Source organism: Abrus precatorius, unplaced genomic scaffold (genome assembly GCF_003935025.1).
Source record: "Abrus precatorius isolate BTA unplaced genomic scaffold, Abrus_2018 Scaffold10, whole genome shotgun sequence".
NCBI lineage: Eukaryota > Viridiplantae > Streptophyta > Magnoliopsida > Fabales > Fabaceae > Abrus > Abrus precatorius.
In genome coordinates, this window is record NW_020874292.1 from 561,243 (window position 1) to 588,639 (window position 27,397).

General features: G+C 33.8%; 3 protein-coding genes across 4 annotated transcripts in view; 2 read left to right on the forward strand and 1 right to left on the reverse strand.

Moving 5' to 3' along the window:
• On the forward strand, positions 1–18,868 carry LOC113866561 (clustered mitochondria protein-like). The gene is made up of 29 exons (XM_027501389.1): positions 1–214; positions 317–378; positions 471–660; positions 1,269–1,412; positions 1,581–1,737; positions 1,811–2,004; positions 2,102–2,203; positions 3,560–3,695; positions 3,822–3,950; positions 4,385–4,748; positions 5,291–5,395; positions 5,649–5,767; positions 11,591–11,699; positions 11,785–11,868; positions 12,301–12,435; positions 12,652–12,822; positions 12,939–13,025; positions 13,687–13,818; positions 14,204–14,332; positions 14,625–14,693; positions 14,948–15,106; positions 15,692–15,748; positions 15,829–15,869; positions 16,297–16,416; positions 16,603–16,912; positions 16,995–17,102; positions 17,745–17,816; positions 18,266–18,649; positions 18,782–18,868. Exons 1-29 carry the CDS (start codon positions 1–3, stop codon positions 18,866–18,868), a joined length of 4,170 nt encoding a protein of 1,389 aa, XP_027357190.1.
• Positions 10,772–27,397, reverse strand: part of LOC113870731 (sm-like protein LSM7) — a 20,976-nt gene continuing 4,350 nt past the window's right edge. Inside the window, exons 6-7 of one of the 2 annotated variants that reach the window (XR_003505691.1) lie at positions 25,583–25,854; positions 10,772–10,781 (exon numbers count right to left, since the gene is read on the reverse strand). Coding sequence is in view for 1 of the 2 variants with exons in the window: in XM_027507174.1 (XP_027362975.1) it covers positions 25,765–25,854 (90 nt within the window). In the remaining variant the exon portion in view is untranslated. Of the gene's footprint in view, positions 10,782–25,431; positions 25,855–27,397 lie in introns of those variants that run through there. The other variant, XM_027507174.1, reaches the window with a different exon arrangement.
• Positions 21,684–24,252, forward strand: LOC113870725 (cytochrome P450 705A22-like). Its single transcript, XM_027507161.1, has 3 exons — positions 21,684–22,251; positions 22,610–22,949; positions 23,596–24,252. The coding sequence occupies exons 1-3, from the start codon at positions 22,088–22,090 to the stop codon at positions 24,148–24,150; spliced, it is 1,059 nt and encodes a 352-aa protein (XP_027362962.1). The 5' UTR covers positions 21,684–22,087; the 3' UTR covers positions 24,151–24,252.

The window sequence follows — 27,397 nt, forward strand, 5'->3', positions numbered from 1 at the left end:
ATGGCAGGAAAAACAAGCAAGGGCAGGGCTCGAAAAGGTTCTCGTGGTAGTAATCATAATAACGTTAACAATGGGAGAAGAGGTTCGCGTAATCAAAATGATCGTAATAATGATAATAATAATAATGGGAATGATTCTGAACACGTCCCAACAAAGGAGAGCACAGAAGTGATCGCAAATGTAATGCCATACACAGAGACCGGAGAAAAACAAGGTTGCATGATTTTCATTTTAAACGTATAGTCAAATATAGTCAAATATAATAATAATAATAATAATAATAATGTTAATATTTTTATGCGGCTTGATCGTGCAGAAGATCCTCCGTATTTGTCTTCATTCATCAAAACGATAACAGGGGACAAGCTTGACGTTCAGGTGAGAGTTTTGACGTGCGAGCTTCTGCATGTCGTTTTAATTCGCGGCGTTTCTCAGTTTCTGAGTCGTTTTGGTGAATTTGTTTTTCGTAGTTCGGTTCAGGGGACGCTGTGGTGGACATAAAACAGTTCCTTATGGATTCGAAGGACACGTGTTTTGTCACGTCATATGAATTGATCCTACACACGAAGGATGGACGCACCCATCTTCTTGAAGATCACAATGTGATTTCTGAGGTGGCTGAAATTACTTCGGGTGATTTTTCCTTTGAAATGGTTCCAGGTACGATAGTCCAGTTCAGTAAGACATGCAAGTTAAGATTCTAGTTCTCACTCTTTCATCTAAATTTTTACTAAAAAAGGTGAGTCACTGGGATTTGGGTTGCATTTCCCTACTCTAAGAGTTTTATCGGTTTTTTTTAATGGATACTCCACGATAAGACATCACTGAATGAAAAGTTACTTTTTTTATTTTTGAAAATTATAACATTTAATGTCTCTGATTTTCATAGAAACTTATAGGTTTTTATTGCGTATCTTTAGAAACTTTTGAAGAATAAATATTTTTTATTAACTGAAGACTTTCTGAGTTCCTATACCTTTTATTGGGATGCCTTAGTAGGCATGACTTCAAGCTAATTTCCATATCTTAAAATTTTAATCGGTTTTTCTAAACTTCAATTTTCAATGTTGAGTTTAAGGAACTAATAATACTACGATTTTGTTGGAAAATGAAGCATTTATTATATTTGATATAAATGTTTCCTTTGCCAATAAAATCTTACTATCATTAGTACTTAAACACGGTCGAATTTAATTAGCAATTTTAAACAAAAATTGTTTGGGCATTTAAAGTTGGCAGATTGTAATGTATAAAATTTGTGTTTGCAGCATTGTATGATGATAAGTCCATAAGGCTTCATGTTCGACGTACTAAAGAGTTGCTTACCCTTTCTAACATCCCTGCTTCATCATTATCCTTCTCACTTGCCCTGGAGAATGAGAAGGAACAAAGTAAAGTTGCGAATTTTGGAGGTACTCTTCCCTATCCTCTTCACTTCAATGCTGTCTTACACCTTGTGCTTTTTTATGGTTCAGCAGACCTTATTGGAGATTTTGGGGTTGATTGAGTTATGCTTAGCTGGTTACTATTTTGAATGTATAGTTATTAGTCTGCTTTGTCTGCATTTCCTGAAATATCAGATGCCATGAAAAATGAGGTTCCTGAGCTGGATGGACTTGGTTATTTGGAGGATGTCTCTGGTTTCTTGGGCAATTTACTACCATCCCCATTGAAGGATGTAAAGTGTGTAGAGAGCATAATGTTTTCGTCATTCAATCCTCCCCCAAGCTTTAGAAGGTAATTTGAGAAAAGTCTTATTCAGTTAATATCATTTGTGAAAGGAATTGGTAAGGTTTTCAGTGTTTTTCAGGCTTGTTGGAGATCTGATTTATTTGGATGTGATAACTCTGGAGGGTAATGAGTTTTGTATAACGGGAAGTACAAGGATGTTTTATGTTAATTCGTGCACAGCAAACACTTTTGACCCAAGCCCAAGCAAAGCTACTTTTGAAGCAACAACTCTTGTTGCTCTCTTGCAAAAGATTAGCCCGAAGTTCAAGAAAGGTAGTGAAGTATATTTAAGTACTCATTGTATAAGACTTGAGTTAGTCAAATTTGGGCATTGAGTACCAAAACTTATATCCTTTCTTCAATTATGAAGCTTTCCGTGAAATTTTGGAGCAAAAAGCTGCTGCACAGCCTTCCGAAAATGCGCAGTCTCCATTTTTGGCTAATTCGTGGCTTGGGTTATACCCAGTTCCTGGTGAGCCTTGTCTTTGGCAATTTATTTCGTTAGTATTATCATTTCAATGCTGTAATAGTAAATTGTACTCCTCAGGTTGGATAATCAGTTTGCTCTTCCTTTAGTTAGTGGTAGGTTATACATTTTCTCATTTTGTCATCTGTGAGATCAAATTCTGAAATGAAAATCTTGCTTTTGGCATTTCCAAAACTTGGTGTAGCTGGGTGGTTAGTTTACATGCATTCCTCTTCATATTGACTTTGTGTCGTATATGATACGTGAATGATGTGATGCTATTACCAAATATCGTTTGATGAATACATTTTAATAACTTGCATAGTATGGAGAAATGCTACTTGTACTTTTATAATGCTCATCGGTATTGGGTATTTTATTTTATGTTAATACTTATTCAAAGTATGTGTTGTGTGATAAAGGCCTTAATTGTTTTTACTAAGAGGTGACGTGAAAATCTCTAACCCCATTAACATTAATATCCCTTTCCAATTGAAAAAGCGAGCCACTTCAACTAGCAGAGCGCCCATTTTACGCTATCTTAATATCTCACAATTGATGTTATTCTTAAAATATAAGTGTTGACACCATTTCAGCTGTTAAAACAATAGTCAACTTCTGGAGCCTTTATGATAACCTGGTTGTTTTTAAGTTATTCTTTGGTCACCACACCGTGACCCAGTTTGGATTAGGTTCTAGCTTATGAGAGCTTTTCAATTATGAAACTCTATTGTTAAGGGGTGTTCTAAGGCAAGCATACCAAACTCCATTGTGTGAGAAGTCCGATTCATTTTACCTTATCCTTTCATTTTATTTTATTCTATAGTAAGTACTTATTAAGAAGTTTATCCAAACTAATTCTATAACTCCTAGTATGGATTTGAAATGTAATTCAGTGCTGATGAAAAGTGATTGAGATTTTTTTTCCTAAAAGCTAAATATCGAGAAATTTGTGTTAGTTTGGCGTAGTTGATCTTTATTAATCCATCTGTATCACTTTATATGACTTGAAGTCAGCTTTCAGTGGCATGAAATATTCATTTGATATGACCTTTTGAATGATCTCTCTTTTATCCTTGCCAAGAAAACAGCAGTATGGTTATTGGCAAAAAGATTTTGTGGTTTCATTTAAATGGCTGTGTTTGTAGTATTATGAGTGGATTGTAATTGAGAATGCAGTCCTGATCTATTTTGTATTTATGTTTCTGGTAAGAACCTTGGGAGAACCACACCACATAAGCTAGTTATTATAGTTGGAGAGCCCAAATCCTTATAAACCCCCCATTAGAATCCCATATTTCCAACTTGGGACTCAAGTCTCAAACCTTGCAATTGGATCCTAACAGTTTCCTTCAATGACAGACCACAGACGTGATTCAGCCAGGGCTGAGAATTCCTGGACACTCCTGTATGGAACTGAACCAATTGGCATGCAAAGAGAGTGGAACGAGGAGCTGCAATCATGTCGAGAATTACCCCGCACAACTCAACATGAGAGGTACCCTTTATTTGCTCATCCATAGCTTGACGATTTAGAAGTACGAATGTTCTTTAGTTTTTTCTATTGGTGTGGGTTGACTCATTTATTAGCTTTGCTTCTTGGCTGAGTTTTCCCTTACTGCAGGGTTGTGCGGGATAGGGCACTTCATAGAGTGACATCAGATTTCGTTGATGCAGCAATTAGTGGTGCTATTGGAGTAATTAACGGCTGCATTCCTCCAATAAACCCAACTGACAGAGAATGTTTTCACATGTTAGTAGGACCTTCCACTGTAAAGCTCAGGCAATATATTTCATATATAATTGACTTTCTCGAAATTATAAATAGTTTTTCCAGTATTATGATATTTTATGTATGTACCACTGTAAGCTGCATTTTGCTTTGTTTTTTGGGTGTTGGGGGTTGAAGGTACTCCTCCCCTGGCCTATAAAGATTCCTTGAAAAGGACATATTATTACATGCCTGTCTCAATGTGCTCAACAATTACAGAAAAAAGTACGGTTCATAATGTTACATTGTTCTCTCTTATGTTTATGAATCTGGTTCAAAATGTCAATGTTGTAGCTGATTGATTACTCTTGTATTATTACATTTGAGATTTCCCCTTCCTCTCCACAAAAAGCTCCCCTTTATTCATGATAAGTTATAGGCCCATAATTTTATTTCAAACTTTGTTTTGATGATAGGTACCTGCACAACAATATATTCTTTAGTGTTGCTATCGATACTGACCTTCAGAAGTTGTCAAAGAAATCTTCAGATGCTTATTCAAAAATGTGCAGCACAGGCGACCTGCACGTTTCTTCTGAAAAATCTGCTGACTTCCAGTTTCCAAATGGGGTGAAAAATGATTATTCCAGGTTAGAAGATTGTACTAATGGCTTGGAAGACACTGAAGATCTTCCTTCTGAAGCCCAAGACGTGGCCACATATGCTTCTGTAAATAATGATATGAATGGCACAAAGGCTTACCAGGAAGCTGATGTCCCCGGACTTTATAATCTTGCTGTGGCTATAATTGACTACAGGGGTCACAGAGTGTTAGCCCAGGTATTCTGTGAATTTGAAGTTTACCTATTTATAAATTCTTCCTTTCTCCAGAGAATGCAATTAATTGTAGGATTAGATTTGTTGTCTAAGAACCACATATTGCTGTTAGGGATTTTATTATACTTTCAGATATTGATTTGCATGAATTGAGTGATTTACACTTGTTCTCAATGTTTTGAAATGCAATGTAATGCATTAGAACTTGTCAAAAAGGCTACAAAATATTATTATAGTATGGGTGCGTTGAGATACCAAGCTTAACTAAGTGTGTATTTAATAAATTGTTTTATACAATGCTTATGAGATAAATTTAACCTTTTAACTTACTGAGATAAATTTATAACTGTTTACTTTGATAAGCTATATTAACAAGCATAAATAAGTTAAAAAGAGCTTACGAGAGTCATAAGCTACTTCCATAAGCTCTTCCAGACGGACCTTATATTTGTTCCTCATGACAGGGTACAACTAAATTTATTGCAGTAGTAATCTTTGTTCACAGTTAAATTTCTGCCGATTTCAACTTGTATATTTTGTTGCAGAGTATCTTACCAGGCATTCTTCAAGGGGACAATTCGGACTCTCTCATCTATGGCTCTCTTGACAATGGAAAGAAAATTCTCTGTGATGAAGAGTTCCATTCTAAGGTACAGAAGGATGCTAAAGTTTTAATTTATTATAGTGAGAGGATCAGATTTGAATTTTAAGCCTTATTCAAACTGCTTGGCGAGTGAAACTATTCTTGCCGGGGTGAAAATATAAGCAAAATTTCTTTCAAGGAAAATTATTAATAATTTTATCTCTAAATTGTAGATAAGCATTCTTTGAAGTGGTTGCCATTATCTGTATTCTCTATCCAATGGATTTCTTTTGAATCTTGTGTAATTTTTTATTATTTAGGTATTGGAGGCTGCCAAACATCTTCATTTGAAGGAACACTCAGTCCTTGATAGATCTGGAAATGTTTCCAAATTAGCTGTGGCAGTGGAATGCAAGGGCATTGTTGGCAGTGACAAACGGTAGTTTTATTCTTTTTGGGCTGGTTGGTTACTTTTATACAATCTGTTTGCTTAGTTATTGACTTCTTCTCAGCTGATTTTCTAAAGCTTCATATGATAAGGAAGTTAGGCACGATTTTCTACTATACTTAAGATTGTGATCTGGACATTAGTGATATATGTAATTTCTTTCTTGATTTCTTTTGCATGTCATTTATGGTTGAACTGTGTATTATTAAACATTAATGTTTATAAGTAACATAAGCCCTCCTTGGGTAAACTTGTGGATAAGTCCTTGTAAGAGAAGAAAAACAATATAAAAAATCAATAAAACTCCTTCCATAAGTTAAAATTAACTTCTCTATTTTTTAGAAGCTAATCTCATTTAACTTCTATAAAACTTGAAGAGATAAGTTATTTTTAACGTATGGAGAAGTTTTATATATACTTTTTTGTAATTTTTCTTCTCTTATAAGGACTTATCCATAAGGTTACCCAAACAGGGCCATAGCTCAAGTTTAGTTTGTTACACTTAAGATTGTGATCTGGGTATTTCTTATATTTGTAGTTCCATCATGGATTTCTTATGTATGTTATTTATGGTTGAAGAATGCGATTGAAGGCTGAATACTGATACTAAAAGATTTCATCAACCAATGTAATTAGTTACAATGTTCAAGTCACACTTAAGATTGTGAAATGGACTTCGCTAATATATATTGTTGCATTTTGGCCTTATTTTTATTATTTAAGGTTGAAGTGTTGGGACCAGAGTAACGGTATAATAACACACAACTAAAATAAGAGATGAGAAAAAATAAGAGCTGAAAGAGAGATAATAAAAGTAACAGAAAATTATCACAGAATAAAAATTATACTATTCTTCTCTATTAAAATTTATCCCTCAAAATAAAGAACCACCACTACTAAATATATATGATTAGTGTGATACGAGAGAGGGAGAGAAGAAATTTTGGGATGATTTTAATTTGATGGACCCTTACCCTTTGTATAAGTAAAGGAGGGGCCCCCACTTGAAGTTCCCACCGATGTGGGACTTCATTCCTAACAATTCTCCCACTTGAAGATTATGATTAAGTTAATCATATCTTCACACACATTCCTAATACATTACATGTTGCTTATATTTCTAATAGGCCATACAAGGACCGACACCATGTAAACTTGTCACTATTGACTGGCTTTGTCATTATATCTGCTATGTTTTCTTTAGTATGGATCTTCTGCATATCCACTCTTCCTTCTTCTACTACTTCACGGACAAAGTGGTATTGTATACCTATGTGCTTTGTTCTAGAATGAAAAGCTGAATTCTTTGCAATATGCAAAGCACTCTGACTATCACAATACACAATAGTATTCTGCTGCTTGTGTCCAAGTTCCTCCAATAGCCTTTGAATCCAGATTGCTTCCTTACATGCCTCGGTAGCTGTCATGTATTCAGCTTCTGTAGTAGACAGAGCCACAACAGTCTGTAATTTAGACAACCAGCTTACTGCTCCGCTAGTAAGTGTAAACACATAGCCAGTAGTAGATTTCCTTTTATTTAGATCTCCTGCAAAATCTGAATCAACATAGCCTTTGACAATAAATTCTGATCCTTCAAAACATAATGCAACATCAGAGGTTCCTTTAATGTATCTAAGGATCCTCTTTACAACATTCCAATGCTCTCTACCAGGATCTGCCATAAACCTAATGACTGCTCCCACTGCTTGTGCAATGTCTGGTCTAGTACAAATCATGGCATACATAAGGCTTCCCACCGCTGATGCATACGGCACTCGCGACATTTCCTTCCTCTCTGCTTCATCGTTGGGACTCATACTTGAGGATAATTTACAATTTACAGGAAGTGGGGTAGAAATTGGCTTACAATCTTGCATATTGAAGCGTCGCAAGACTTTCAGTAAATAATTCTTCTGAGAAAGCCAAATCTTCCTGTCTTTTCTGTCTCGGTGAATTTGCATCCCTAAAATCTTGTTTGCTGATCCCAAATCCTTCATATCAAACTCCCTAGCCAATTGTGCCTTTAATTCTTGGATCCGATCTTTGTTAGGGCCTACCACCAACATGTCATCCACATACAACAACAAAATGATAAAATCATTTTCATCAAACTTATTGTAGTACGTACAATGGTCTGACTTTAGTCTGTTGTAACCAAGGCTAATAATGAAGGAATCAAATCTCTTGTACCAACATCTCGACGCCTATTTTAAACCGTACAGAGATTTGGTTAATCTGCAAACCAAGTTTTTTTTATCTTGTTCTTTAAAGCCTTCTGGTTGGAGCATATAAATTTCTTCTTCAAGTTCTCCATGGAGAAAAGCAGTCTTTACATCAAGTTGCTCAAGATGTAAATCATGTGCAGCACACATTGCCAGAACAATTCTGATTGTGGTTAATCGGACAACTGGCGAGAATATCTCATTGAAATCAATGCCTTCTTTCTGAGCATATCCTTTAACCACCAATCTGGCACGATACCGCTCCACTTGATCATTGCCATCTCGTTTGATTTTGTAAACCCATTTACAACCAATAGCTTTTCGACCTTTTGGAAGCTCAACAAGTTCCCATGTATTGTTTCTATGTAAGGCCTCAATTTCTTCCTGCATTGCTGTCATCCATAAAGAAGCATCTGAACTTCTCAAAGCCTCATGAAAGGTTGATGGTTCTCCTTCTTCTGTTAGAAGGCAATATGCATCATGACTTGCCATAACATAGTCTGAGTGCCAAGATGGTCTTCTTATCTCACGTCTTATTTGTTGAGATTCTCCATTATTGGCATCATTTCGTTCTTGTTTTTCATGTTCTTGTTCTACTTCAGAGGTGTCATTATCATTATATTTCCTTTCTATCACTACTGAAGTAGTGTCTTTAACAGTACTGTCATTTTTCTCCTCCTTTTGCAGCTCATTTTCTGCAAATACTACATCTCTGCTAACAACTACTTTGCCGGCAGTGGGATCCCACAAGTGATACCCCTTAACATTGTCAGCATAACCCAAGAATATACATTTCCTGGATTTTGGATCCAGTTTTGTTCTTTCTTGGGAATTGTACATTACGTACACAGGACATCCAAACACATGTAATGAAGAATAATTAGATGACTTTCCATTCCATATCTCCATTGGTGTTTTCAAACCAATTGTTGTTGATGGTGATCGATTTATCACGTAACAGGCAGTTTTAACTGCTTCTGCCCAGAAAGATTTGGCCACTCCTGATGTTCTCAGCATAGCCCTTGTTCTATCTAGGAGAGTTCTGTTCATCCGCTCTGCTACACCATTCTGCTGAAGTGTATAAGGTACTGTGAATTGCCTTGAAATACCCTCTTGCTTACAAAATGCTAGAAAATCACCATCTACATATTCTCCTCCATTGTCTGTCCTTAAGCACTTAATTCTTTTCCCAATTTCAAGTTCTACTTGTGCTTTGAACTTCTTGAATACTGGAAACACATCTGACTTCTTCTTGATTGGGTACACCCACAATCTCCTAGAGTAATCATCAATAAATGATACAAAATATTTTGCTCCTCCAATGGATACTTCTGGTGATTCCCATACATCAGAATGAATCAAGTCCAGTATGTGTTTGCTTCTTGTAGTCACTTTGGCAAACTTCAATCTATGCTGCTTACTTGTCACACAGTGTTCACAAAATGGTAAGGTTACCGTTTTGAGCCCTGGTAAGAGATTACGTTCCACAAGAATTTTCAGACCTCGTTCTGACATATGACCGAGTCTACGATGTCACATCAGTGTTTCATCTTCTTGACTTGTTGCAACTGATGCATCTACTTCTTGCAACGTATCTCCCAAAAGCATGTATAAATTGGTTGTGATATTTTCTGCTTTCATCACTACCAAATTGCCTTTAACTACCTTCATGATCCCACCTTCAATGTGGATCTTGCACTTGAGGTCATCCAATTGCCCAATGGACAATAGATTCTTTTTCAAACCCTTCACATGTCGTACCCCTTGAATTGTTCGAATGGTACCATCATACATTTTCAATTTGACAGTACCAATTTCAGCAATTTCTAGGGCATGATCATTTCCCATGAATACAGATCCTCCTGAGATAGGTTCATAAGTAGAAAACCAATCTCGGCATGGAGTCATGTGCCAAGTTACACCTGAATCCAATATCCAACATTCATGGAGTTGTCTTCCGCCTCTAGAATTTACTACTTCATTGTATAGAATTTCACCATCATCTGAGGTACTAGCAACACAACCTTGTGAGGTTAATGCTTCCATATTCTTCCTTCCTTCACTCTTCCTGCTCCAACAATCTTTCTTTACGTGCCCTCTTTTGCCACAGTTGTAGCATTTGAGGTTCTTCCTTCTCTGAGATTTTGATCTACCATGATTTTGGCTCCCACTGGAACCACGCTCCATTGATCTCCCTCTCATCATCGTCAAAGCTTCTGCTTGTTTACAATTTTCCAGTCTGTCTTCCTTATTCTTTTGCCTGGATTCTTCTTCAAAAACTGCTCCGACAACATCATCAAAGGATAGATGACCAATGATGTTGTTGTTTGTAATATTGATGATGAGTTGATCATATGAATCTGGCAAGCTCTGGAGTAGAAGTTCTGCACGTTCATTTTCTACAATGTTGAAATCTGAAGCTGTAAGTTGAGCAAACAGCGTATTCAGATTGTTGATGTGGTCCGTCACGGGTGTGGACTCACTCATTCGAAGAGTGTAGAGTTTTCTTTTTAAGAATATTTTGGTGTGAAGTGACTTGATCTCATACAATTTGATCAGTGTGTCCCAAATCTCCTTTGCAGTCTTCTTCTCTGCAACACTAGATAACACCGAATTTGCCAATGCCAAGTGCAAATTGGCAACAGCATTGTTATCCATTTCTCTCCATTTTTCTTCTGAAATATCTGCAGGTCTGCCTTCAATTGCATCAAGACAATTGTCTTTTCTCAAAATTGCTCTTATCTTCAATTTCCACAGGGAGAAATTACTCCCATTAAATTTCTCTATCTCATATTTTGCTGCCATATTTTCTCTCTTTATTATACCGACTTATGCACTTCTCACTATGAATAGTATTGTCTACTGGAATAACACAGGTAGACCATGAACTAACACACCAAAAAATTCCAGGAAAGAGAGGTGGGTCACTATAGACACTCTTAAATACCAAATCTTTCCTAGCCAGAGCTTTCTCATATAGCAGTTTCACACTACCAAACTTTTCCAGTAACTACTCTTTTTTTATGTGAAAGATCGGATTAAACCGCAATCACAGAGCATACTCAGAATTTTACCAACACTATTCTAATGACAATAGTAGCGGAATAAACTAAACCAATAGCTCTGATACCATTGTTGGGACCAGAGTAACGGTATAATAACACAACTAAAATAAGAGATGAGAAAAAATAAGAGCTGAAAGAGAGATAATAAAAGCAACAGAAAATTATCAGAGAATAAAAATTATACTATTCTTCTCTATTTAAATTTATCCCTCAAAATAAAGAACCACCACTACTAAATATATATGATTAGTGTGATACAAGAGAGGGAGAGAAGAAATTTTGGGATGATTTTAATTTGATGGACCCTTACCCTTTATATAAGTAAAGGAGGGGCCCCCACTTGAAGTTCCCACCTTTGTGGGACTTCATTCCTAACATGAAGGACATTATTGAATATAGAGATAGGAAGCTTGTCAAGCATATGCTGTTAGTTACAAGATTCAATTTCAGTTCAATAAAGGCTTGAATTTGTTTTGATTGTCCACAGTTATATGAACTCATGTTCTTTTCATTTGAAATAAAATCAGGCATTATCTTCTGGATTTAGTGAGGGTAACTCCTCGGGATGCAAACTATACTGGCCCAGATTCTAGATATTCTATCTTAAGAGCAGAATTAATTGCTGCCTTTTGCCAGGTAACTACATTATTCTTACACAAACAAGATTTTGGGATTTCCTTTGTATATTCACTTTCAAATAGCCTTTCCTTTGATGGAATAGGCCCAAGCAGCAGATAAATCAAAATCCAAGGAGGCAGATAACATGGCCAATGATTCAGAAAATGTTGCTAATGCTGACAAGCCGGTAGGCAACATTGTATTTATATAATATTGTCCTTAAGTTGTGTTTCTATGAAACATTCTTTTCTTCACCCATTCCTGCTGTCAAGGATAATCTGGACTTCACATTAAAAGTTTGTATTGTGTGCAATACTGCAATTTGTTTATTGGAGGTCTCTATGTGTTAACTTATGACTTGGATTTATATCATTACCAGCTATGTCATGTAAATAAACTACTTGGTTCAACTTCATGTAGTACTTGTCTCACTTCTTTGTCATGCTTAACTACCCAACGTTGGTTATATTGTGCTGATTCTGTATTTTAATTATCATTTCAAATAACTTAGCTGGTTATCAGTTCAGCACAAGTTGGAATAAGGCATACTTTTTTTGGAGATTGAGTTCCAATACTATACCTATAAACTGTGGTGATGCACTTTGATACCTTTTTGCAGGATTTGACAAAGGAGAAGAAGACTGAGGATGCAAAAGAACTTTCTTCTGCATCTGCCGAAAGCTCAGACCGTTATGGTGAAATAGTTTTTAACCCTAATGTTTTCACTGCATTCAAGCTGGCTGAAAGCCCAGAGGTTCCTTCTGAATCTATATTGCTTTTATCTATGCCAAACAAGTCTTTCCTCTTTCTTTTTGTGTATGTCTGACTTCATCTACATAGTTATGTATCCACTCATTTATCCTTTCCTCTGCTCCTGGTGTTTGTGTGTGCTCTTTCTGTCTGAATCTTCATTGCTCACTCTTTAGCACTCACGATATTCTTATATTGATATATTTATCATGTTTACCAGGAAATAGCTGCTGATGAAAACAATGTGCAAAAAGTTAGTCTATATCTTACTGATGTTGTGATTCCAAAGTTTATACAAGATTTGTACATGCTTAAAGTTTCACCCATGGATGGTCAAACCTTAACAGAAGCACTCCATGCTCATGGAATAAATGTTCGCTATATTGGCAAAGTAGGCACTGTCTTTTCATTTATACTTCTGTAATGAATTAATTCCAATTATTTGGTTTTTGGTGCTTGTCATCTGGTATTTCTTATATGCCCTTTTTTCTGTTATTCTGTTTAAAGGTGGCTGGTGGGATTAGACATATACCTCATCTGTGGGATCTTTGTACTAATGAGATTGTCGTCAGATCTTCCAAGCACATTATCAATGTAATAGAATCTTTCTCGCCCACTTAGCCACTGCATCATTTCGTTTACCTCTACTTTTTCTGTTCTCTGATTTAATTTTTAAAACTGGAAGTGTTTGTATCCTGTAATTTTTGCTTGAAGAAACAGTGTAAATGGGAGTATTTTCTAATATATCCAAATAACTTTTTATCTGTGTAGTTTTACATCAGTACATGTGAATGCTTGAGAGTTTAGTTTGCTTATTTTTTGTTAAAGCCCCATCCTATTAGCACCAAATGCGTTTAACTTAGGATCAAGAAATATTATCAATTACTTCTTAGTTATCTCAAAGGTGGCCAGTTCTAACTCGTCTCTATCGTAGTGAGCTTGCACATAGCCCTTATTCATTTTTTATTACACCTTGGACACCTCAAACTTTTATTATGCTTGTCTAGATAAATAACCGTCTCATGCTCAACATCATATGTTCCTACTGTTTGGTATATGTAGATGCTATCATTACTGAATTGATATAAGATATTGCATGAGCATCAAGAACTAAATATACTCTCTCTTGTGTTGACTATAGGCCTGTACAAAGGATAAACCAATGTTTGAAAATTACCTGCCCACTTAATCCACTTGCACCTGTATTATGCTTCTGACATTCTATGATTTTGTTTGGCAATGAACTACAATTCAGGATGTATTGAGAGACACTGAGGATCATGATCTTGCACCAGCTATATCTCGTTTATTTAACTGCATATTTGGAAACTGTCAAGCTCTCAGTGGAAAAGTCGCTAATGGCACACAGTCCAGAAGTCCAAAAAAGGTTTGCTTAATACGGTTGGATCATTTTGAGATATCTGCCAGTAGATCCAGCTAACATGATAGATTTTTTTATTCTATAGTTCTTTGAATTTCGTGAACTTTTCCTTATGCAGTAAAACTAATTTTCACTAGCATTTTTGTTTTCCTGTCAAATTCTATATTAGAAAAGGGTTGGGCTTAACTCAAACCCCACAAGCTAGATCAAGTAGGGGGTAGACTTCTAAAGCCCTATAAGGAGTACTTTGACCACATTCCTATGTCCATGTGGGACATGTTAACATTCTATAAGCTATAAGCTATATGCTATATAAATTTCCAGCTGCTTAGTTTGTAATGTAAGGTGCCTACAAGGTCCGTAGAATCATTATTTTCCTTTTAATTTACAGGAACATTCCAAATGGCAACCACGAAGGGGAGACAAGAAATCCTTAATAAACAGTCAACCTTCGTACATGAGCCTTGACTCTGAATCTCTTTGGTCTGACATTCAAGAATTTGCAATGATCAAATACAAGGTATCGGTTACTGTCTAACTCCTAATCTGGTTTAAAGTACACATGAACACATGTACATTTTGTTTTTACTGTTTTCAGTTGAATGGGATGTGTGGATATGGCAGTAGTCCTTATAGAATTTGCTTAGTACATCCAATTTATATGCTGTTGCATTCACTGCTTGGAATCTAAACAAGTATGCATTTTAGTACTAAGAAATTGGACCTCTGTGCGCATACTAAGTATGTTTCATTAGTTCTTTGTCTGTGTTCCAGTTGTTTTATATATGAACTAAAACTCAAAATTAATGCAGTTTGAGCTGCCCGAGGATGCAAGATCACGTGTGAAGAAAATTTCTGTTATTCGTAATCTCTGCCTGAAGGTAAGTACAATTATCATTTGCTGTTCAGTTAGTTGATAACTTGATATTAGAACTTGTTGGCGTTGTGGTTATGCGATTGAGTTTTATTGAAATTTTCTAGGTCTGAATTTTCTGTTGTTTTCAATTCTTTTGAATTGACAGCATGAATGTTTTAAATATATATTCATACATACACAGAGAGGAGAGAGAGAGTCTAGATTTATGGTCACTCGGTACTCTTTGCATTATGTAAAAATACAATAAACATTTTTCAGGTTGGTATCACCATTTCAGCTCGTAAATATGATCTTAATTCTGCAACACCCTTCCAAACATCCGATATCTTGGATCTGTGGCCAGTTGTCAAGCATTCAATTCCAGTGAGTTCAGAAGTCAAGGAACTTGTGGAAGCAGGAAAGCTACAACTTGCTGAGGTTATTACCACATTTTATCTTTTTAAAATGTAAAATGAAAAAATTATGTACGGGTTGTGAATTACTTGGTTATTTGTATCTGTAATGGTACGGAATTGCAAATGTGACCACAACATCAAGGTTTTTTAAGGCTTTTATAGTTTGATTTGAAAGGTAAGGGAGGAGAGGAGAAGGGAAGAAGGATGGTTAATGCAAAATACCTCAAATTAGGATAACTTAAAAACGTGATTTTGAGGGCTTTGGAGGGTTTATAAACCTTCTCCCTCTCTTCGAAAAACTCCCAAACAAGGATATCAATCATGTAATTGCAACTGTTGTTCACAACTCTCTGTAACATCCTTTGAATATTAAGTCATTTGGCTTTGTTTTCTTCTTTTGTGTGTTGTGTAATGATTCGCAAAACGACAAAGTGGTACACACATACTAGTACGATTGGGTTATTCTCATGAGGTTGAACCTAGGTAAATTAGTTATATTTACTAACATGGAATTCTCTTTAATGCATTCATTAACTGAATGTTTGTGGCATGTTTTATTGTAATCTGACAAAAAATGTTAATTTGGATAATTATTGTTCTGACACAGGATATGCTCGGTGAAGCCTACACTTTATTTTCAGAGGCACTCTCAATTTTACAACAGGCATGCAATTCCATATTGTTGTATCTCTCTTAGAGGAGTTCCTTGTGCATATATAAAATATTGTTGTATGATGGCTGCAGGTTACCGGTCCAGTGCATCGGGAGGTTGCTAATTGCTGTCGGTATGTCATGGTTGTTTCTGTCATATCGTATTAGTTTTTTTTTTTTCATTTATTCATAGTTAAATCTGCATGGCATGCAGCTTTATACTTGGGTATAAGACGTGAAATAAGTCTGACATATGATTGGCAATCGCCTTGCCTTTAAAATTAAAGCCAATATTTGAGTCATTTGTTATGAACTCCAGCAAATGTATTTTTTAGAGACTCAATTGGATCCCAGAAAATTTTCGAGGTAGACATTATCTTGAAAACGTAAAAATTTCATTTTAATCTCTAAAATTAACAAATTCGTTTTCAGGGACATATGCCTTGTATTTGTTATTTTTGGGGACTAAAATGTCCTCTCCGAAATTAAATAGAGACAGATGTAGGTATTTATTCTATTTTAATATTGTATGTATGCTTCATTTCAATTTTTAAATTTCAGGTATCTTGCCATGGTTTTGTATCATGCTGGAGACATGGCTGGGGCTATTACTCAACAACAAAAGGAGTTAATTATCAATGAGCGTAGTCTTGGTCTAGATCATCCTGACACTGCTCACAGGCATTCCCTATTCTATTGATGGTTCATTTGTTTAATACTCTGGGATTCAGTAATCTTCTGCATTCTTATATTCCCATATCATTAAGTTTATTCCAAGCCATGTATTGGAATGTTAAAATGGGCAAAGAAACATTATATAACTGTATGCTCAAGAATATTCCATGTTCTTGTTTATTGTTGATGCAGTTATTGCAATATGGCTCTATTCTATCATGGACTTAACCAAACAGAACTTTCCCTACACTTCATGTCACGTGCTTTGCTCCTACTAAATTTGTCATCTGGCCCTGATCATCCTGACATCCCGGCAACTTTCATCAATGTTGCAATGATGTATCAGGAACTAGGAAAGATGAACATAGCTCTTCGTTACCTGCAAGAGGCTTTAAAGAAGAATGAAAGGCTTCTTGGTGAGGAGCACATCCAAACTGCCCTAAGTTATCATGCTCTTGCTATCGCATTTAACTGCATGGGTGCTTTCAAACTCTCTTACCAGGTATGTTCAGTGGTAAAGGTTGATTTCTGCTTTCTCACATTACCATTTTGTGGTTTAGACTTTCTGCTGTTTGGTTTGGCAGCATGAGAAGAGAACATTTGATATACTTGCCAAACAACTTGGTGAAGATGATTCCAAGACACGAGATGCACAAAATTGGATGCATAAATTTAAGATGCGTGAACTACAGGTATCTTCTCTTCACTGTTTCCCTTGGTTGATGCAATTATACATTCCCATATGGCATCACTTAACTGGGAGTACTCACCATCCTCAAGTATAGGCTCTTAGGGCTTTCCTTTATTTTGTTTTGTTTTGTTTTTTGGATTATTTAATGGTTGTGACTTTCTATGAAAGTGAGCTTGAGTGTTTGGTCCAGCATTTCAAATTTCAATTCTCACGAATTTGGCATAATTTTCTGAGAATTATTATGTTAAATAGAAATAAAAGCTGTGCATAACAGCTTAACATAAATCCAGTGCTTAAAAAAGTTTAGATTTTCTCTTTTAAGAAATTAAACCAAAAACTTATCTTGTGACACATTTGAAAACCTTCATGAATTCTGAGCGTGTGAAATTTTAGCAACAGCGAGGACTTGGATATATTTAGACTAAGGTTTGACACATTTAGTAACTTATCTTTATAATCTTCATTAATCATAGTGAAATTTCTGTCTGTTACACAAGAACATGGGTCATGGATTCATTGTAGGTTGAACTATGTTAAAATTAATTATGTTTCATTGTAGTATTTTCTGTTGGCACACCTGGTTATTCCTGAAAACTTTTACAGTAGTCATGTACGATTCACATTTCACATCTTATTGTGACAGAAGAATGCTCAAAAGCAAAAGGATCAAGCTCTGAATGATGCTTCTACTCAAAAGGCCATTGATATGTTGAAGGTTATTCCTGAATCCTGTTCCTTTGACGCATGTACAATTTTTTCATGGAATTAGTAGTTAATACTGAGATTATACTTTATGCCTGTGTACGGTAAGAATATTGACAATAACTGGCAAAAAGGCATGGACATATTCAATTGGTTGAATTGAATTCATCTGTTTCTTTATGCTTGATTGGTCATATATAATTTGACATATTGATTTCATGTGAAAGCTTTTCAATTTGTCCATCGAGATTCCACGTTGGTGGTAATCTTCAGTCTTATACCATCTTGTCATTTTATCACCATTTGAAGAGAGAAAAAGACTGTATAAGCTTTTTAATTCAGACAGAGTTGATTGCATGTTGTTATTTTTCAATCTTTTTCTCTTGAAGTGTGCCTCGTTCCATGTTTTTTGCATTTATCTTGTATTTTCTTGTGGAAATTGAGAATTTTATATAATGGCAGGCACGCCCTGAGTTGATACATGCATTCCAGGCTGCTACAGTTGCTGGCGGTTCCGGAAGTTCAAGTTCATCTGCAAACAATTCCCTCAATGCTGCATTAATTGGTGAGACTCTCCCCAGAGGAAGGGGAATTGACGAAAGGGCAGCACGTGCCGCTGCTGTAGTCAGGAGGAAGGCTGCAGCACGGGGTCTTTTACGTCCTCATGGTGGACAACTTCAAGCAATGCCTCCGCTTACACAACTTCTCAATATTATAAATTCAGGAATAACTCCAGATGCTGTGGAAAATGGGGATGCAGATGTAGCAGTAAAGAAGAAAGACATTTCAAGTGATGCAACTGATGCTAAAAATGAAACATCAAAGCCTGTTCAAGAACAAGTTCCAGTGGGCAAAGGGTTGGCTTCAACTGATGCCAAAAGTGACCAATCAAAGCCAGATCAAGAACAAGTTCCAGTTGGATTGGCCAAAGGGTTGGCTTCAGTTGATGCAACTGATGCCAAAAGTGACCAATCAAAGCCAGATCAAGAACAAGCCCCGGTTGGATTGGGAAAAGGGTTGGCATCATTGGATGCCAAGAAACGAAAATCAAAATCAGGGGCTTAAACAAGCACCGGTTGGTTTATTGAAGACATGATTTTTTCATATATTTAGATTGGGAGTGATGGGGAGCGATTTCAAATAAACTTGGCCTTTTTTTTCCTCCCTTTGCATGTAGGCCTACATGTTAAACATCCTGAGAGTGAATGCAGGTGATTGTGATGCAAACATAAATATTTTGAGGAATTTTAGGATAATATAACTTATGTTTATGTTTTAATATTATCTGTTAACGTATTTAATTGCTTTTTTTTTGTATGAATCTGCGTTGAATTGCATTCTAGTGACACAAGAAAGTAATAAGAGTGAATAGAAAACAGGTCGGGTATATTTTGGCCAGTTGGCTTTGCATTTAACTTCTCCTCACGCTATGGAACAAAATAATGACTTAGCAATTAAATTAAGTCAGCCTCATTGGCTATAATTCTCTTTCTCTCCTCTCAACAAAGAAAATAGTTTGAAAACTATTAAAATAGTGTTATAAACATAGCACAGCCACAAAAATGAGGGTTTATTTTTGTTTTTTAATATTTTTTTACAATTAATTACTAAAATAATTTAAAAATCATTTTTTATATTTTTTATTAAGTTGTATCTAAAAAAATATTTTTATATTTTAATTAAATTTTATCTACACAAAAAATTTTAAAATATTAAAATATAACTATCAGTGAAATAATAAATTATAATCTATTAAATATAAATTAAATAAAATAAGAAAATCATGCTCATATATATATATATATATATATATATATATATATATTAATGTTCTATTACTAGTGATCACCTTTACAAGAGATCCCATGTATCAATCGTGTAACATTTATCTTTAGGATTTAACTATAGTGTAAAGTAAAAAAAAGAAAAGTATATTTAAAATTTTGATAGAAAATCAAAACACTTGAATTTATTATATACTGTACTGGGTATAATTTGTATGTTAAAGTGAAAAATAAATGAAAAAAATAAACATGTAATGAGTTTTGAATTATTTATTTTTTTATTTAAAAGTGAATTAAATATAATAATATTTAAATTTAAATTCATAATAAGAGAGGATGAGATTATACTAATATAAATTAATTTAATATAAAATATATTTTATCAATTCAACTGTTATCATTACTTGTCATATGATTGTATTTACAATCATAATTTTCATGCATCAAACTTTATTATTATTTTTTAAATACTATTAATCTATCTTTGATTGTTTAGACGTGTCTCATAAAATTTTGAGGAAATATAATCTATATAAGAGTAAAATAAATAAATGTCATATAATATTTAAAGAGTAAACATAATAATAACAAAATCTTACGTAATTCTAAAAGTTATTAATTCAACTTTTGATTTTTAAATGTACAGTCATTAAAATTATTTACGATGTTGATAATACAAATGATAAATTGTGGAGACTATCATTCCAATTGAAGATCTGTAATGTCAAATTATAACATGTATAAAAAATAAGAGATAGGCCCAAACAATAATGTCTCTCCTTCAAAAGTATCAAATACAAATGAAAGAATATAATTATTACCATTTTAAACTGTGACAATTTGAAGTTTTCCACGATATTTTTAATATAAAAAAATTCACCAATCTGAATAATAGGTTAGTAGAAATTAAAATCACCCTCACATTATTTAAATGTTCAAAATATTAAAAAACATTGAAATCAATTCTCAACTTAATTCTAAACATCATAATTATTAGTCTCAAGTTTATACATGTAACCATATGCAAATTATTGCACATGCCGCAATTATCTTAGTAAAATTGTATAAGACTCCACTCAATCAGCAAACACACAAACAATAATCAATAAATTTTTTTTTTCATATCTTTTTTATAACACTTTATAATTAAATAGACTAATAATTTTTTCTTATATTAACTCACCATCTCTTAAGAAATATAAAATCTTAATCCACTAAAAATTAATAATTTATTAACAAATAATTAATATATATAATATTATGAATAATAAAATGACAAAGTTTCAATTTAAACAAACCTAAAATGCTTAAGATAAAATTTGAATCCAAATATTATGAAATCACAACATTAATCGATCCAGATCCTCAACAATTTTGATGGGAACTGCGTCCTGTAGTGCATTTTTGTTTAATCGAATTTTATCAAAATAATTTTTACTTAAAGAGAATTTAGTAAAAAAAGTAATTTTAATTTAAACCAAAAAATTTGCTTGAGTTAAAATTACAAAAAATTTTAAAACTTCATCTTCTTCTCTAAACTACAAAAAATTCAAAAAACTTTTATTTTTTATCAATGACTATCTAGTTATCAAATACATTTACATATTTTATCTTACCAAATATTTTAAATATATTATCTAGTGTATTACTTGTGTTAAATATTAATTAAGTAAAATTATTTAAAATTAAGTTAAATTGTTGAGAATAGTAATAAAAGTTATAAAAATAATAATTTTAAAAAATTAATTAAAAAATAGTTGAATTATTACATGTTTTAAAATAATTATATTTTTATATTATGACAATAAAATGAGATTATACGATCTTATATAAATATTTTTTAAATTTTTTATAAATTAAAAAAAATAAAGTTTTAACTTAAATAAAAATTACTTTCTTATTAAATTTATTTAAATAAATTTTTTTAACTTAAACTAAAACTACTTTTTATTAAATTTGCTTAAACAAAATAAAATTCCATCAAGCGAAATGCAATTCGGTAAAAGTATCCTTTTAGATGATTTTGACATTTGACGTCTGGTACTGGGACTTTTGATTAAAGTACAATAATGGATTTTTCTTACAGAAGGAGTTGGATAGCTGAATAAAGGTTTGAGAAAATTACAGAACCCAAACTCAGCAAAGCCATGACGGAGACACTCATCTTCATCTTCCTTTCACTCTTAACATATATATTCTTATCCTTTTTAAACCCCAAAACGAAGACCACTGAACACCACCATCCCCCAAGTCCACCGTCCATTCCGCTAATACACCATCTCTCTATAACTCCTTCCAAAACCTCTCATCCAAACACGGCCCTATCCTCCTCCTCCGCCTCGGCCCCTCCCGCCGCCTTCTCCTCCTCTCCTCAGCCGCCCAACTCTTCAAAACGCACGACCTCGCCTTCTCTTCGCGTCCCGTTTTCGCCTTCGCCGAGAAGCTTCCTTATGGCACCTTTGGATTCATCACTGCTTCTTACGGTCCCTACTGGCGCTTCATGAAGAAGCTCTGCGCCACGGAGCTTCTCGTGAGGAAGGAAGAGGTTGAACGTTGCCTCCAAAGGTTGTTGCAAAATGAACGTGGTGGCGTTTCCCTTGACTTGGGCTCTGAGCTCATGAAACTCACCAACAACGTCACTTGCAGGATGGCCATGAGCACCAGGTGTGATTGTGTGATGTGTGCGTGCCTTTTCTTTATTTCAATAAAGATTAATGATATCTTAACATGGTAATTAAGATAACTTTTTTTTAATTTGTAAATTTGTATAAGATGTTAAAATAATATTATTTTTGTTAAATTAACCATAATAATTATCATAAAAATATTATGTATGTTAATTTTTTTATAATTATAAAAAATATTTTAACATAATGTATTTATTTATATAAAAATTTATCATCTTTATTTATTTTTGAAAATTTCAAATTTGAAATATTTTTTGCGGGTATTTAATTGGTATAGAACCATTGTCTCAAATTTTTATTTTTATTTTCACTATTTTGTGACGTTTTGCGATAAGTTGTTCGGAGAAATGCGAGGATGGTGAGAAGAAAAGGAAATTGGTGAAGGAATCGTTTGAACTTGCTGCGAAGCTGTGCTTTGGAGATGTGTTGGGTCCTCTGAAGGAGTTGAGCTTTTGGGTTTATGGTAAAAAGGCTTTGGAGGTGAGCAGAAGGTATGATGAGTTATTGGAGGAGGTTCTCAAGGAGCATGAACACAAAAGATTATCAGTTGCAAATGGGAATGGGCATTGCAGTGATGAGAGAGAAAAGGATTTGATGGACATTTTGTTGGATGTTTATCATGATGCTCATGCAGAGTTCAAGATCACAAGGACCCATATTAAAGCCTTCTTTATGGTAATTTTCACCAGCGGATTTGATTTTTCTAAAATTTTGGTTCATTTTAAAGTGAAAAGTAAGTATATTTGTCCAGGAAAATTTTCGGAAATTTAATTTTATTAGTGTATACATGCAATTTATCATGGTTTTGAACGGTTAACTTTGATTCAGTGGCAGTAACCTTCATTTTCTCCTCGATAATAAACTCACTTTTAAGAATTGGTTCAGTTCAAACAATTCAACTCAATAATTCATTCACTATATATAATGTTGAAACGTGGGACTTCAAATCTGGTGCAATATGACTTTCGTAGTGTAAAAAGAAGTGCGGGTTTCTTACACCCAAAAGTAAAATTGAAGGGTGATTTTTTACTTTTTACTTTTTACTTTTTTGGTAAATTCATAAAAGAAATTGTGTTACAAACTTATTACTAAATGTTTAACCTCGCCTGAATTGTATTTATTTATTATTTACTATTCTTAATTTAATGGTTAACTGATTTACAGTAGTTGTCCGCAGAGCTCTTACTAAAACCTATCACGGTTGAAACTTGACATCAACATTAGTATTGCAATCACTAATGGTGTTTTAAAAGAAGTGATAGAGAACGTGTTTTTAATTTTGTTACTGATTAAGATGTTATGGCCTTGATCTTGTGGCTAGGACCTCTTCATTGCAGGCACAGACACCTCAGCAGAAGCAATGCAATGGACAATGGGAGAACTCCTCAACCTTCCTGAAGCATTCCGAAAAGAGATAGTGTTAGTGACTGGGAATGTTAGGGTAGTTGAAGAATCAGATGTGCCAAACATGCCATATTTGCAAGCAGTTGTGAAGGAAACACTGAGACTATACCCACCAGGACCTGTGACAACAAGAGAGTGCCGCCAACACTGCCAAATAAATGGCTTTGATGTGCCACCAAAAACAGCAGTGGCAATCAATTTATATGCCATAATGAGGGATCCAGATTCTTGGGAGGACCCAAATGAATTTCGCCCTGAAAGATTCTTGAAAAAACAATTTGAGGATTTAAGGGATAATTATGATGATTCTAAGACGATGGACTTCAATTTTGTTCCATTTGGAGCAGGAAGGAGAGGGTGTCCAGGGACAATAATGGCATTCAACTTGATGAACACTACAATTGCTGCTTTGGTGCAGTGCTTTGATTGGAAAATTGGTGAAGATGGAAAAGGAGAAAAGGTTGATACGTAATCTGGATCTGGCATGTCTTTGAGTATGGTTCACCCACTTGTTTGTCTTCCCATGCGACATTTTAACCCATTTCACGTATAATTAAATGTTGACAGAGTTGTCCTAAGATTCATCTAATTTTGTTGTTGATGACATGTATAATTCACGTTAAATTATTGTTTGGGAGAAATAAAATTTCCCAAGTTACAATGACTATTTTGTTCAAAAAATATGAGGAAAAAGTTTAAATTATAATTGTAAAAACATACTGGATACTTTTGAAAAATCAGGTGTATTCATGTTTGATAATGTATGCCCATTTGATTTGTAGAAAAAAAATGTTAAAAATCTATATCATTGGTGTATTTTAAGAGAATTATAACTAATTTGTAAAATAAGTTAATGAATTTAACAAATCCCATTATAATTTAAATTAATTTTAAATTTTAATATATAAAATGTTATTATATTTTTTAAATAATTTATTTTATGATGTTCTCCACAATTTTAAAAGTCTTGTTTCAATACACAAGAAACTTGTTAGTTGAATATAATTAAAACCTACCTGAAATTCTATATTACACTGCTATTAGTATAATTTAGTGAAAACAAAAACGCTGCTCACTGTATTTATTCGGCTCTTTTCAAAAATTGCCAATGAATTTTTTTGTACTTTTAAAATATATTTTTTTTTAAAATTGTGAACGAGAATATTTTATGTTTTTATTTTTTGAAAAACCGTTACTAGCAAAATTTGACTTTTTATGATTTTTTAATATTTTTTTGAAAAATTACAATAATTTATAATTTTTCATTGTTCTGTCTCTTATATTTTCGTAAATTTTTCCTAAAAATACCATATTTTAGCATATTTTTTAAGTAGTAAATATATAAAAAAATCCCATTTAACCATTAACCTAGGGATTATTAATTAGTTTAATAAGAACGTGCAGGAATTATAATTTTAAATAAACAATACTTACACTTTTTATATTTATTCTTTTATTTTTTTTTCTCGTATCATCAATTCTTAAATTAAGGCTGCATTCCGATTATTGGAACTGGAAATAGGAAAATCTTAAGTAAATCCATTGCGTAGATTTTTAAAATAGCAAAATTGATGCTGCAGGACCCCAATTATTGGTCACCGTTTATTTCCATTGGGACTTTTTTTGTATAAATAAAATTTAAAAAAATTCAAATGTTTCGCCTTTTATTTTCCACCCGTCCGAATAAACTAGTCTAGTTTGACGTAGCTGAACTTAGCTTGGTCCAAGACTGCAATATGCAAGAGGTTTAATGAAAAATGCATCACTCACAGAACAGTATATATTTCAAGAAGTTCATGTTCAGGTTAAACGAGTGGCCTGTATCAGCCAGAATGCAATGCGTTCACGTCAATAACACACACACCTATTCAAAGCTTAAAGAAATTAAACAGGCGGAGCTACACTGCATTCTAAATCTCACAAGTTAAACTTTAATCATTAACACAGTGCAATGTACTTTTATCAAACACTATCCACTTAACGCACTAAAGAAAAAGTCCTCTTACACATAAGCTGACCATAATGATGAGAGGCTTGATTAGTATATATCTATAATAGTCACGTGTTTCATACAAACATTTCATACCTAGGCCCCATCAGGCTGAATGAAAGGGTTTGCAATTTCATCTGTACCGTCTGTTGGGGACACGAGCATGACAGCAGTTCCCCTACAAACCTGCAGTGTAGTAAATTTCCAAGTGTAATTACAAATCAAAATTTTAGCCTTAAGATTCAAACCATATACTAAAAAGAAAATGATCATTCAATTGTTCAAATGAGTGTTTGTTTTGGTCACCATGTGCAACTCCAAATTTGCAGGAAATGTTTTTATAATACCTGTTTTTAATGAATTACAGCATTTCACCTTTAGCTCCCAAGAAAAGAAGGAAAACTTTTCATTCTCAAGAAACACACATATACAACCATAAAAAAATCAGCTAATCATAATTTTTTTAAAGAAACTTGCAGCTAAACAGGCTACACATTTCTTATCATGCTACTCCTCAACCCACAGAAATTGACTAAAAATTCTTAGTAAGGCCTTTGGCTTTGTTTATAGAATAGGTTACTATGAAGGGCAAAAAGTGAGGAAAATTTATAGTTGCCTGTGTTGTGGAACTCAATGTCCACCTTTCTCTATTTCTCCCCCTACCCTCTCAATCTTCTTAGATCTGAACCAACAAGTTATCAAGAATATGCAGGAATTGCCTATTGTTTTAAAGTGTGGGTAACTGAGATACTCTTTCTATGCTTAAACAAGCAACTAGCAGGTGCAATAGTATTGAACTTAATCAAAAACTAAATTATTTTTTGTATTATTTATCATAAGATCTCTTTTAATAATTTCATCGAAGGTTCTTAAGTCCCCCTTTACTTCTTTTCATCAAAATAACAATCATGCCATTAACTTTCCTCTCAGGTGCTTCTAGCAGTCTTTGCACGTATTTAAACCACCTTAATCAATTTTGGATAATTGTTTTCACAGTAAGTGTTACTTCAATATTCCCTTATATGCGATTATTTCTTATTCTATCATTTCTCGTAATAACCACTTACCCATCTTAACACTTATTTCTTCAACTCCCACTTTTCTTGTGTTGTAGTAATAGAATGAAATTTTTATTTCAGTTTACTAGATACTTTATAATCACAAATAACTCGTAATGTCCTTCTCAACTTTAACCACCTTAGCTATATTTTATGAGTATGTCTTTATTAGTTTCATTCTGTAAAATAAAATCTGAATACTTAAACTTGAAAATTGGTAGTATCACGTTATCTCCAATTTTGAGTTCCAACTTATAATCATCATTTTGTTTCTGTTAAAATTGCAATGCATATACTTTATTTTGCTTCTCCTCAAACAAAAGTCCTTAAATTTTAAAGTTTGTCTCCAAAGCTTAAGATTATAGTTAACCTCTTCCTTTGATTCTTTAAGTAGGACTATGTCATCCACAAAAAACATGTATTTAGGAATAATTGTTTATGTTGCCTATAAGCATATCTATGACTAGGTTAATCCAGTAAATACTCAAAGTTAAGCCTTGATGTCAGCTTTTCACTGTAGAGATCTTAGAATATACGCCTTCAAGAGTTTTCACACTTGTTACCCTAGCATACATGTTTTGTATAATTTGAATACATGTCATGCGAATCCTTTTCTTTTTTTAAGTCTTCCACAACATTTCTCTTGACACGACATTATATGTTTTTTTTTT